At 52.4% G+C, this 13,390-nt stretch overlaps 1 protein-coding gene across 1 annotated transcript; it reads left to right on the forward strand.

Annotated features, from left to right (window-relative positions):
* The first annotated feature begins 1,926 nt into the window (after positions 1–1,926).
* Positions 1,927–11,258, forward strand: CABP5 (calcium binding protein 5). The gene is made up of 6 exons (XM_003997694.5): positions 1,927–2,185; positions 3,103–3,133; positions 4,109–4,252; positions 5,189–5,298; positions 8,941–9,088; positions 10,712–11,258. Exons 1-6 carry the CDS (start codon positions 2,123–2,125, stop codon positions 10,735–10,737), a joined length of 522 nt encoding a protein of 173 aa, XP_003997743.1. The 5' UTR covers positions 1,927–2,122; the 3' UTR covers positions 10,738–11,258.
* The last annotated feature ends 2,132 nt before the right edge of the window (positions 11,259–13,390 follow it).

Raw genomic sequence — 13,390 nt, forward strand, 5'->3', positions numbered from 1 at the left:
CCGTGGTGTCAGAGTCTGTGTTGGGTGCTGGGGGCGCGGCTCCTGGAGCTCCCACGTGGATGGGGGGGGACAGATGGGAACCGTCTGAACCAGCACCTTCCGGTGGGATTATCCGCAGGGCTGGAAATGTCCTTCATCCGCACGCGGCCGCCGAGCCCTTGAAATGTAGCCAGTGTAACTGAAGGATTGATTGATTGATTGATTGATTGATATTTATTTATTTATTTTGAGGGAGATAGAAACCGTGCAAGCAGGGGAGGGGCAGAGAGAGAGAAGGAGAGAGAGAATCCCAAGCAGACTCCTCACTTGTCCGTGCAGAGCCGGAGGTGGGGCTCAAACCCACGAAACTGTGAGATCACGACCGGGGCCAAAACCAGCAGTCGGATGCTTAACCGACTGAGCCACCCACGTGCCCCGCTGGTGATGTTCATTTTATTTATTTATTTTTAATTTAAAACAAAATTTAAAAAAAATTTTTTTTTTAACGTTTTTATTTATTTTTGAGGCAGAGAGAGACGGAGCATGAGCAGGAGAAGGGGAGAGAGAGGGGGAGACACAGAATCCGAAGCAGGCTGCAGGCTCTCAGCTGTCAGCACAGAGCCCGACGCGGGGCTCGAACTCACGGACTGTGAGATCATGACTTGAGCTGAAGTCAGATGCTTAACCGATTGAGCCACCCAGGTGCCCCTAATTAAAAAAAATTTTAATGTTTATTTTTGAGAGAGAGAGAGTGAGAGGGGGAAGGGCAGAGAGGGGGGGAGACGCGGAATCAGAAGCGGGCTCCAGGCTCCGAGCTGTCAGCACAGAGCCCGATGCGGGGCTCAAACTCATGAACCACAAGATCATGACCTGAGCTGAAGTCGGATGCTTGACTGACTGAGCCCCCCGGGCGCCCCTGGGGATGTTCATCCTAATCATTTGATCGAGATGGTGTCTGCTCGGTGTCCCCCCTACAGAGCGACTCCCGTGCAATTAGTACGTTGTAAGGGGATACTTTGTGCCGTGTAAGTAAATGTGGTCAAGCTTGGCCCTTTTTGTTCCTGTCTGTGGGGACTCCTGGTGTCCTGTGTTATGCTATGTAATCTGTTCTTTCTTTGGATTTCCAAATGGCCCCCGACCTGGCCAGTGGAGCTTGTTCAGGATGGCATCCGTGTTCCTTTGCTGTGACCCCACAACGCTGTGCTGGCCTCACGGCCCAAGATTTGTTTCTAGGCGCATCTGCCTGCTGGTCCTGTTCCAGTCATGGGAGCGGCCGTGTCTCCCGGTCTCGGTTCCTTTGAGTGCAGAATGCTATTTAGAAGTCAAGCCCCAGACGCTAGATGTCATGTAGACGCCGCCTCTCTCCACTCACGCTCACGTTCCCGCCTGGCACTCTGGGCCATGCCGCCTCTCTGCGGGCACCTCCTCCTATTTGGATCCCCTCCCGACCCCCGGGGTAGAGACCCTCGTTGCCTCCTTGGGCGGTGACACGTGGCTATGACTTCTCCCCCTCGCCAGTATGGATGCCCACCTCGTTCCTCCCCTCCCCTCCCCCACATCATTTAGGGAGACGGAAGAGAGAGACGAGCAGAAGCAGCCCAGACAGCACCCTGTTGGTCGCGATGCGTGCCCGCTTCCTGAAGCCAGGGTTCTGACCCAGTCCCTGGGTTCCTGCATCCGCCAGCTGGCCCTCGCGGGTGGCACACAGCTCCCGGCGGCCAGGGCCGTGCCCTCTACGTCTTTACCCGCCCAGAGGCCAGCAGAGGCCCGGCCTGCGGTGAGCGCCCGGAACGTGAATGAAGGGCGGCCCTGGGCTCTAATCCCCATTTTTGCAATGATCTTTCCAGTCCTATTCTGGGGATAAAAGGTCAGAGCCTGAGACTGGCCTCCCCCCCCCCTCCGCCCGCCCCCTCCCCGCCCGTCTCACTCGAGCCAGATGGGGTGGCAGACACAGCTCTGATCCCCTCCCCAACCCGAGTAGAGATTTCTGATCCAGCTGTCACAGCTCTCGGACACCAGGGGCCGAGGGAGAGGCAGGAAGAGTTGGCGGAGGAGTGACCGAGAAGATAAGGAGGCCGCCGAGCCGCCCCGAGGGGGACGGGAAGGAGGGGGAGCCGACTTGAGCCTGGTGCCGTCCCCATCCATGCAGGTCCCCGTGGGCCCCGCCTGCATCTTCCTGAGAAAAGGCATCGCCGAGAAACAGCGGGTGAGGTGGCAGCACGCTTTTAACTGTCAGGCTTTCAGATGAGCAGCGACTCGGTGGGATTTCCCAGGTCGGGTGCGAGGGCCCCAAGCCTGACCCTCGCGGTGTCCCAGATACGGGGGCGGCAACGGTGATTGGAAATTCTTAGCCGGTTTAGGAACCGGTCGTGGGGGGCACGGATCCTCCGGCCCCGCCGTCGCTGAACGCTGGTCCCCACAAAAGGGATTCTGAGCCTTGGGAGAAAGAATGGGGTGGGTGGGGTAAGAATCCAGGGGGTGTAGCGGGAAGAATTCGGACTCAGAACTCAGATCTCAGGCGCCCTGCTGCACAGCCTGGAGGGAATGATTTAAAGTCTCCCCGCCTTGGGAGGGGCTCTGCCCCTAGGAGCTGTGTGACCTCAGGCAGTTTCCTTAACCTCTCTGTTCCTCCGCTTCCTCTTTTATAAAGATGGGAATGCTATTTATTTGGTCCTACCCTGCCCCGGGTGGTCCTGAGGTTTAAATGAAGGGACTGTGGACGTCTGGCCCAGAGCTGGCCCTCTGAGCACGTTTGCTCTGATTCTAAGCCTCACTGTCTTCTTCTGGGAAAGGAGGGGACTGGATTCCATGGCATCCAAGGCCCCCTTTCAGCACAGTGGGATGGATGTCCGTTCGGGAAGGGCAGAGGGAGAGAGATCAAGATTCCAGGACAGGAGAGAGGAAATGCAAAGCGATGAGCAAGAGGGCGAGAAGCAAAGAGCCGTGGGTGGGAGGCAGGAGGTGAGCGAAGGCAGGGAAGGAAGGGGTGGGTGGAACAAGCAAGAACGGAGGAGAAACAGGAACGGAGAGGGATCGCTCAGAGGAGGGAGGGGACGTGGTTGGAGAAGTGGATGCTGGATCCCTGGCCCTCTCCAAATTCCCTCTCCCTGCATTCCTTTCCAGGAAAGACCGCTGGGACAGGATGAGATCGAAGGTAACCTCTGTCCCCAGAAGACACCCCATGGTCGTCTGCCACTAAGCTGCTCTCTGTGCACCTCCGTGTAGACCCTTTCGTCCCACCTCCCTCTCCTCCCACTTAGCCATGATTTGTGGAACTCATGGTACTTTAGGCACCTCCCAAAGTGTTTAGAAGGCAAAACCCGTCCCCAAGTGTCTCGGAGATCCAGGAGTGACACATGCATGAGTTTATTTTGAGAGAGAGAGAGAGAGAGAGAGACAGAGACAGAGACAGAGACCCAAGCGGGCTCCATGCTGTCAGCGCAGAGCCCGGCATGGGTCTCGATCTCATGACCCGTGAGTCTTACCCCTGAGTAAGCCAAAATCAGGAGTCGGATGCTCAACCGACTGAGCCACTCAGGTGCCCCATATGCCTGACTTTTTTTTTTTTTTTTGACATTTATTTATTTTTGAGAGACAGAGGCAGAGCATGAGCAGGGGAGGGGGAGAGAGAGATACAGAATCCAAAGCGAGCTCCAGGCTCTGAGCTGTTTGTTAGCACAGAGCTCGACGCGGGGCTCGAACCCACGAACGGTGAGACCGTGACCTGAGCCGAAGTCGGAAACTCGACCGACTGAGCCACCCAGGCGCCCCTCCATATGCATGACGTTTAAGGTGAATCAAAACCTATTGGTTTTTCTTCAGGTGGTTTTGAAGTTTCCCATAACTTCACCCCCAGAATCTGAGACTCCGGGGCCATCTCTTTGCGGTCTCACGAACCGATTCCACTTGCACGCTGACATCTCCATCCACATTTTGTACGTCACCCCTTTTCGCAATTTTGGTTTTCAAAGACGTGTTCCTCGAGAAGTCTCTCGTGGGCACCTCCCTGATGGTTTCAGGGGATGCCAGTCTGCCCCATTGACTGTTTCAAGTCTCCCCAGCCAGTCTGCCCCATTCACCGTTTCAAGTCTCCCCCCCCCCACCAAAGTTCTTCTCTCTTCACTTTCAGAGCTTCGGGAAGCGTTTCTTGAGTTCGACAAGGACAGAGATGGGTTCATCTCTTGTAAGGATTTGGGGAATCTCATGAGGACGATGGGCTACATGCCCACAGAAATGGAGCTGACTGAACTGGGCCAGCAAATCCGCATGAACCGTGAGGCCGGGGGCGGGAAGAAGGACTGGGGCTGGGGGCAGGCTGGTGGGGGGAATCGGGAAGGATGTGGAGGCTGAGCGGCAGGTAAGGAAGAGGGTACGCGGCCCTGGGAGTCCGGAAGCCACTGGGAGTCCGAGCAGCTCAGGCTGTACTCGGGGAGGCAGCGTTTGAAGTGAATAAAAACGGTGACCTTAGAGGCAGGATCTGGACTCAAGGCCCATTTCTATCATTTACTGATTGTGGGTTTTTTTTTTTTAATTTATTTATTTTGGGGGAGAGAGAGCGACATGGGGCTCGAACCCACGAACCGTGAGATCGTGACCTGAGCCAAAGTCGGACGCTCAACCGACTGAGCCCCCCCAGGTGCCCTGACTGTGGCCCCTTTTGAAAAGTGGAGTCAACCCCCACTCTTGAGTCTCAGTTTCCCCACCTGTCAGGCAGAAATGATGTCACTCCTTGTGCGATTGCGACAAAGGAGGTGACGCAGGTCAGGCTCTTGGTTAGGGATGTAGGTTTACTGCCACCACCACCGGCTTTTCGAGAAGGAAGCCAGGCCATAATTGCTCTGAGGTTTGCTTCTGGGCACGTCACGGAGGAAAGGAGGTCGAACGCCAGGACAGGATCGTGGTCCTATCTAGAAGGGACGTGGCTCCCGTTTAATTCGCACTCCCCCGCGCACAGACCAACAGAGGAGCGAATGTAGATCTGAATCAATTAAGAGATTTGCTCGAGGTCACACGGATAGCTGCTTACTGCCACCCTGTGCACCCCATCCGCCCCGGTTTGGATTAGAGGGACCCTGGGGCCCAGGTTGGCCGAGAGGGAAGGTTCTCAGAAGGTAGAGAGATCAGAACAGGTCTACCTCGAACAGACCTTGAAGGTAATGGTGGCTTAGGCACACGGAACCTCACTTAGACCTGCCTCTTCTGTCCCCAGTGGGTGGCCGTGTAGACTTTGACGACTTTGTGGAGCTGATGACCCCCAAATTGCTTGAGGAAACGGCGGGGATGATCGGCGTCCAGGAGATGCGCGATGCCTTCAAGGAAGTGAGTTGAGAGTTTCGCGATGCTAGAAGTAGTTGAAGAAAGCCCAGGGGTCTACGATTGGGCTTTAAGCGGGGACAAAACCCACCCACACCGATTTTGTTTTTTAATCATCGCAAATAACGGTGGGGGTAAGCAGCCCCTTATCTCAGTCATGCGTATGGGGAAACTGAGGCTCGTGGAATTTACTAAATCTTACCCAAGGTCCTGCAGCCCCCTAGCCCATGTTAGGACCTCTCATCTCGCTGTCTGTAATGGGAAGAAGGAATCCAATAACTTGAGATCCCAGAGGGGAACGCAAAGAGATAATCTGGTTTAACCCAGATGCTTAACACATGAGACCCAGGGAGGGTGAGGCGTTTGCTGAAATGCGCTCGTCCCCCGATAAAATGCTTTTCTCAGAGCTTTCAATACAGGCGGCGAAAGTAAAGAACAGCATAGCGTTTGGAAGGAAAGACTTTGGAGCTGTGCAAACGTGGGTTCCCAATCCCAGGAAGATCTCCCCCTTTCAGCTGTGTCATTTTTCTGCCCCAGCTTCACATAAAGATCTAGAATTGCATCGTCCGACAGAACTGCCTGTGATCTCAGAAACGCTCTGTCCAGGGCCCCTGGGTGGCTCAGTCGGTTGAGCGTCTGACTTCAGCTCGGGTCATGATCTCGTGGTTCGTGAGTTCGAGCCTCGCGTCGGGCTCTGTGCTGACGGCTCAGGGCCTGGAGCCTGTTTTGGATTCTGTGTCTCCCTCTCTCTCTGCCCCTCCCGTGCTCATGCTCTGTCTCTCTCTGTCTCAATAATAAATAAACATTAAAAAATTTTTTTAAAAAGAAAGAAAGGAACACTCTGTCCAAAATGGTAGCTACTGGCCACCTGTGGCTGCCAAGCCCTTGACACATGGCCAGTATGACTTGAGGAACTGATTTGTTCATTTTCTCTAATTCTGGTTAGTTTCAGTTTGATTATTTATTTAATTTCCTTTGACATTCAACAGAATATAAATTCAATTTGTTTGAATTTTAAAAAGGAATACACAGGGCGCCTGGGCAGTTCAGTCAGCTAAGGGTCTGACTCTTGATCTCAGCTCAGGTCTTGATCTCAGGGTCGTGAGTTCAAGCCTGCATTGGGCTCTGTGCTGGGTGTGAAGCCTACATAAATAAAATAAATAAAATAAAATAAAATAAAATAAAATAAAATAAAATAAAATAAAATAAAATAAAATAAAAATAGAATAAAATAAAAAAAAATAAAATAATAAAATAAAATGAAAAAATAAAATAAAATAATAAAATAAAATAATAAAATAAAATGAAAAAATAAAATAAAATAAAATAAATAAAATAAATAAAATAAAATGAAATAAAATATTAAAAAATGCAAAATAAAATAAATAAAATAAAATACAAAAAATATATAAATAAATAAAATAAAATAAAAATAAAATAAAATAAAATAATAAAATGAAAAAATAAAATAAATAAAATAAAATAAATAAAATAAAATAAAATATAAAAAATATAAAATAAAATAAAATAAATAAAATAAAATAAAATAAATAAAATAGCAAAGTAAAATAAAACAAAAACAAATATTCAATTCAGTTATTGGGAAACATTTTGTTTGGAAAAACTTGGGCATGTAGATCTACCCTTTCAACTCTAAATTGTATACAAGGTGCATACAGGTCAAGTATTTCCTGTACTATTTGGTGTTTGAATTGAGAGGCACTATCGGTGGTAAAATACACCTGGATTAAGACTTAGTATCCTTGGCTTAAGCATACGTGTGCACTGAGCACATTAACTAATCACGCTAAGTATAAGTACTTACTATGGTAGTATGGTCTTCCAAAATCCAGTGCAGATTAAAAAATGTAATATAGCTCAATAATTTTTAAAGATTTTACTAAAAATTTTTTTTAATGTTTATTTATTTTTGAGAGAGACAGAGAGAGACAGAGAGAGACAGAGCACGAACAGGGAAGGAGCAGAGAGAGAGAGACACAGAATCCGAAGCAGGCTCCAGGCTCCGAGCTGTCAGCACAGAACCTGATGCGGGGCTCAAACTCATGAACTGCTAGATCGTGACCCGAGCCGAAGGCAGACGCTTGCTTAACTGACTGAGCCACCCAGGCGCCCCTCAAGATTTTATTTTTAACTAATCTCTACACCCAATATGGGGCTTGACCTCACGACCCCGAGATCAAGCTCTGCCACACATCTACGTGTGGGACGCCTGGGTGGCCCAGTTGGTTACGCGTCTGACTCTTGATCTCCTCGCGGGTCATGATCTCAGGGTCATGAGTTCAAGCCCTGCGTTGGGCTCCACACGGGGTGTGAGGTCTACTTAAAAACTTCGCTGTTCTCTTTCACCGTTTTTTTTTTTTTTTTTTGAAAACGTGGCTACTAGCAAATTTTAAATCAGTCATGCAGTTCGCACTGTATTTCTCCTGGACGGCACTGCTCTGGGGGGGGGGGGGGGGGATCATGTTCCAGGCTGAGGAAGGAGCAGGTGTGGATGGACGCTGGAAGGCAGGAAGGCAGATGTGGGCAAGAGCAAGGTCTTGGAGCTTGGAGTCCCGAGCCGGAGAGAAAGTGGCAGGCGATCAACAAGGGTCAGAGTTGGCGGAAGCAGGGCCAACCTCGTAGGAGTCTGTGCGTCTCGGAACGAGCCAGGATATCATGGAGGGGGATGAGGAAGCCACTGGACGATTTTCAGCAGGGGATGTGACAAGATCTGATTTCTGTTTTATGTTGTTATTTTTTTTTATTTTTTAAAGTTTATTTTTGAGAGAGAGACAGAGAGACAGAGAGAGAGAATCCAAAGCAGGCTCTGTGCTGTTAGCGCAGAGCCCAATGCGGGGCTCAAACTCATGAACCCTGAGATCAGGAGTGGGATGCTTAACCGACTGAGCCACCCAGGTGCCCCTGAGTTCTGTTTAATTTTTTTTTTTAAGTTTTTTTATTCTTGAGACAGAGGAAGAGAGAGGGCGACAGAGCATGAGTGGGGGAGGGGCAGAGAGAGAGGGAGACACAGAATCCGAAACAGGCTCCAGGCTCTGAGCTGTCAGCACAGAGCCGGATGCCGGGCTCGACCTCACGAACGTGGAGATCACGGCCTGAGCCAAAGTCAGATGCTTAACCGACTGAGCCACCTAGGGGCCCCTGATTTCTGTCTTAAGTGAACTGGAACAGGAGGTCCTGAGATGTGGACCACCATGGGATCCAGAGGACCAATCAGGGGACCGTCATGAGGGTCCAGGCAAGAGACGATTGTGGCTTCAGCCGGGTTAGCATCAGCGCGGCTAGACGAGGATGGTTAGCTGCCCCCACCCCCACCCCCCACCCCACCCCCACGCCCCCCACGCTGGGGAGATAGCCCGGAGGAGACTTTCTGTGCGGGTTGGTTAGGGGTGTGCAACATGGAGGTTTGAAAATAGTTCATTAATTTAACTAATATTGCACCGTGGGGAAGGCACCGTTTGGGGGACCTGCCACGGGGCGGTGAACACGACCGTGAAAATGACCGTGAAAATGACCCGCCCTCCGGGAGCTGAGGACATTTTCGAGTGCACGACGGGCGCTTAGCTTAGCTCCCGACCGCTGTGGTTGTGGTCACGGTCCTTGCCAACACCGCGCCTCTGCCCCGAGCAGTTTGACACCAACGGGGACGGGGAGATCACCCTCGGGGAGCTGCAGCAGGCCATGCAGAGGCTTCTGGGAGAGAAGCTCACCCCTCGCGAGATCTCGGAGGTCGTGCAGGAGGCGGACGTGAATGGAGACGGCACGGTCGACTTTGAAGGTGACGTCGCGAGGGGGCAGCCGCCGCGCGGGTGGCTTTCTGAGCCAGGGCTCACTCCTACCTCCCCCGTGCCTGTCCCTCCCTGGCTCACGGGGCGCCTTTGTCGAGAACGAACTGTCCCGTCGGGAGAGTGGACCGGTCACCAGCTGGGGCTCTGGGGTCAGATGCACGGGGTTCAAATTCAAGGTCGTCTCTTACCTGTCCTAGCCACCCAGAGAAGTCACGCGTGACGCTGCTGCTCGTTCCGGGCGGGAACGCCCTTGCCCCTTCCCGCTGGCCCAGTTTCAGTTATGCCACCGGAAGGTGCTCCCACCCCTCCTCTCGGCGCCCCCTTGTGCCTCCGCCGCAGCGCTGAGGGTGACATCACCCGAGCTCGTAATAGCGCTTCCCCTGTTTCCTCCCGAGGAGGCCCCGGACTGAACCCTTCTTCCCTACACACCCCGGTCCTGGCACAGAGCTCGTCCCACGTGTACTGAGGGATCGGGGGAAGGGAACCCGTGGGAATCCTGTGCGGATGGGAGTGGAGACCATTTTCGTGGGAGACCTAACAGGGAGGGTCAGAGTCTCATCATGGTGACTCTAGTTCAGGCGCCCCAGCATCTAACTGCTGCCGGGGGACAAAAGCTGAGTTCTCGGTCTGATACTCAGGTGCATCCCTGGTGTGACCCCCACCCCCGGCCGCACTTCTGTCCCCACTCTCGGGGTCGCTGCGCTCTGGTGCACACTGGGTGCCTGCTCTGTGTTCGCTAAATCCGGTTTCTCCCTCTCTGACGTCCCTTCCGCTTCCGGTACCTTCCCCGGTGTTCTCCATCCCTCAGGAATCGGCGTAGCTCGGTCTCTGCCATGAAGCGTCCCTTCGTCCTCAGCTGGCTGTATCCCCCATATCTGTGGCCCTACAAAGGCCTCCCTGTCCCCCTCCCTTCAAAGGACGTAATCGCCGCAGACCTCGCTGCCTTGAGTTGTGTTGGCCTCCTGGGATGTCAAATCCTGGAGGCCGGTCAGGGATGTTCTCTGACCCATCAGCTTGTAATTCCCAGTAGGGAAACTCAGGAGGCATTTATGGCCTGGCTGTAACTGAGGAAATCTTGTCGGGATGCCCGCTGGGTCTCGCCAGGCTCAGGTGTATGAGGGGCATCACTGAAAGTCTGGACGAGCTAAGAGACAGATCCTCGGGCCAGCCCCGCGCAGGGGAAGGACAGATGGACCTCAAGACCTGGGTGGGGCCCAGAAGTTCATGGGGCATGGAGTCACCACAGAGTCAGTGCGTTCCTTCCGAGGTTTTCCATTCACCGTCCACGCGCGTCCAGGCGCGTTGGTCAACCTCACTGGCCTCCGTTTGCTTATCTGGGAAATGGTAGTTACGCCTCCAGGATCGGTTGGAAAGATGAAATAAGATAGTCATAACGATTGTGTAACGCCTCATGGGTCTTGTAAGCATTCTATCGTTTAACCGTCTGGAAAACTTGTGTAAGGTATATGGCGATCCTGTGACTCCCATTTGGGAGACGAAGAAACTGAGGAGCAGAGGGTTTCCCAGAGATCACCCTTGGTTCCTGACACATAGTAAAGGGCTCAAAAAGTGCTCTTACAAATCGGCGCCTTACCAGGGGCTTTTCTTTGCAGAGTTTGTGAAGATGATGTCTCGCTGAGGAGGTTCTGGAAGCCCCCGGTCTCTCCCCACCAGGCAGGCATGGACCCCGCACTTGTGGAAGACCAGATCCCCTCGGGCCCGTCCAGGAGAGACGGTGGGAGGGTGCCGTGGTGACTGGCCTTGCATTGTGTGAGTCGAGGCTGGACCAAAAGTGATGGCTTTGCCCGGATGGCGGGCGGGGTGAGGGGGAACCTCTCTAGAATGAGATAAGAAGCTAGAAATGAGATCAGGACCAAGGTCAGCGCCACCCCACCAATTCCAGAGGTTAATGACATCTCGACTTCATGTAACCCCCGATGCCTACACCCCAGCAGAGTCTCTTCCCTGGTGTCCTCTTGGGTCAGACTCTCAAAAAGCTCAGCCCATGGTCCACCCTTCCCCCTTCTTGCTTCAGCTGCTTTGGATTTCCTTGGTTTCTTTCTGTCGGTAAGAGGGAGGCATGACAATCTTGGGGCTACAAACAGGTTCCTGGGAAGACCGGGCTTGGAAATGGTTCCATTAAAGAGGCTTCCAAAGTGAGCTTAGTCCGTTTTCTTGATTTCCTGGAAGCACAGTCTGGTGGTTGTTGTTTTTTTTTTCCCCCCTCCCGCCTCCTACTTCGTGGTGTAAGATAACTTGGGTAAGATACTCAGGCCACTGAATTAAACCATAAATCTGGATTACGGAGGTTTAGGGCAAGCTGATCCCCGGGGAATTAATCCCCTGCAAAATGTCATCGCGCAAACGAGAAAGAGGATGGGAGAATTCTCAAATCCTCAGCTCGGCCAGGTGGTGTGGAAACTGTTCCTAGAAGCTCCCTGCCCCGCCCTCCCCGTGTCTGTCTGCCCTGGGTGCTCAGGGCGATTGCCTCTGGTAGGTGGGGAGTCGGGCCAGCCCTCACACCCTACGCTGACCTGCACCCTGAAACCAGAGGGTCTTTTCCTCCTCACCTCTTCCCGTGAGCAGGACGCCCCAGTAACGCAAGGTCCCCAAAGTACAGGATTCGTGTCACGCCCTTCCACCGAGTTTATTTCACTTTCGAAACCCACTAAGTAGTTGTATGCAATGGGTCATCGGGGCTCAATAGCCTCGCTTTATAGAATTTAAATTTAAAAGAGTGGAACCAGAATAATGTATTTCCTAACTTCGCGCTGTGGCCACTTCCCTTTTGCCCTCCCTCCCTCCCTCCCTCCCTCCCATCCTCTCCCTCCCTCCCTCTCTCCCTCCCTCCCTCTCCCTCCCTCCCTCCCTCCCTCCCTCTCTCCCTCCCTCCCTCCCTCCCTTCCCTTCTGGCACTTTATTTATTCAGTAGTGATGTATGAAGTGCTTGCTGCGTACAAGGCCCTCTTCCAAGAATAGCTCTATCTCAGTGAATGAAATACACAGATCCCCGCCGCCACCCCCCGCCCAAACACACACACACCAGGAGCTTACATTATGAAGGGAAGAGACAGACACGGAACAAAATACATGAGTAAATATAATCCTAGTTAGTATGGCAGAAGATGGAAAGAGATATGGAGAAAAATGGAGCAGGAAGGTGATTAAGGGATCTGGGAATGAGGAGGAGTCCCCAGTCCCGGTAGGGGCAAGGAGTCTACTGAGCACCAGGGGCATATGGAGGGGAAGAGCACCTCAAACGCAGTGTTGGGTGAATGCAAAGGCCCTGAGGCGGGAATGTAGCTGGCCTGTTGGAGGGATAGCAAGAGGTCGTGGTGGCTGGAGGGGGGTAGGTGGTAAGGAGTCAGAACCGTCAGAGGTTAAAACGTGTGTGTTTTTAGAGGCGTTTGAGGGCCTTGGAGGGCTTTAAACCGAGGAGTGACATAATCCAGATCACCCTTTAAAATACAGTTTCTGCCTCCTGTCTCCGCTCTATCCCCTTCCATCCATACACCTGTCCATCCCACTCACCTATTCAATGTGATATTTGCCGAGTCCCTGCTATATGCCTGGCATTGTTCCAGGTGATGGAAATACAGCAATGAAAAGGTACCTGACCTCAAGGAGCTTGTATTCTAGAGGCACGCAATCTCCTGGGATCTTCCATGATGATGGAATGTTCTAGATCTGCACTGTCCATTCGGGAGCCCCTCACCACCTGTGGCTATTAAGGTTTTTTGTTTGTTTTAATATTTTTATGTTTTTTATTTTATATTTGAGAGAGAGAGAGAGAGAGCACGCATGAGCAGGGGAGGGGCAGAGAGAGACAGAGACAGAATCGGAAGCAGGCTCCAGGCTCCGAGCTGTCAGCACAGAGCCCGACACGGGGCTCAAACTCACGAGCAGTGAGATCATGACCTGAGCCAGAGCCGGATGCTTAACTGACTGAGCCACCCAGGGTCCCCATGACTATTAAGTTCTTGTTTTTTCTAAGTAATCTCTACTCCCAACATGCCAAGATCAAGCATCACACGCTCTACCAACCAAGCCAGGCAGACACCCCCAGAAATGACATTTCTTAATGATGGGCTATCTCAGGTTGGGTTCCCAGCGTCCCTCCTCTGAGTATGCAGGAGGTTTATCAAGGAGTGTCCTTAGGCTCGGTACCTGGGGAAGGAACCGGAATGCAAACTCACACATTGCAGCTGAGCCCATGGAAACTCCTGACCTAGCTCTTCTGACTTGTCCCCCTGGGGTTGAACTGGCTGAACTTTTAACCTGCCCTCAGTCAA

This window comes from Felis catus, chromosome E2 (assembly GCF_018350175.1).
Source record: "Felis catus isolate Fca126 chromosome E2, F.catus_Fca126_mat1.0, whole genome shotgun sequence".
NCBI classification, from domain to species: domain Eukaryota; kingdom Metazoa; phylum Chordata; class Mammalia; order Carnivora; family Felidae; genus Felis; species Felis catus.

Excerpts from the sequence above, each read along its gene's own strand:
- CABP5 (XM_003997694.5), top strand. The coding sequence starts at position 2,123 with ATGCAGGTCCCCGTGGGCCCCGCCTGCATCTTCCTGAGAAAAGGCATC. Across the intron at positions 4,253-5,188 it reads CCAGCAAATCCGCATGAACC|TGGGTGGCCGTGTAGACTTT; the intron begins GTGAGGCCGGGG and ends TTCTGTCCCCAG. Across the intron at positions 9,089-10,711 it reads CGGCACGGTCGACTTTGAAG|AGTTTGTGAAGATGATGTCT; the intron begins GTGACGTCGCGA and ends TTTTCTTTGCAG.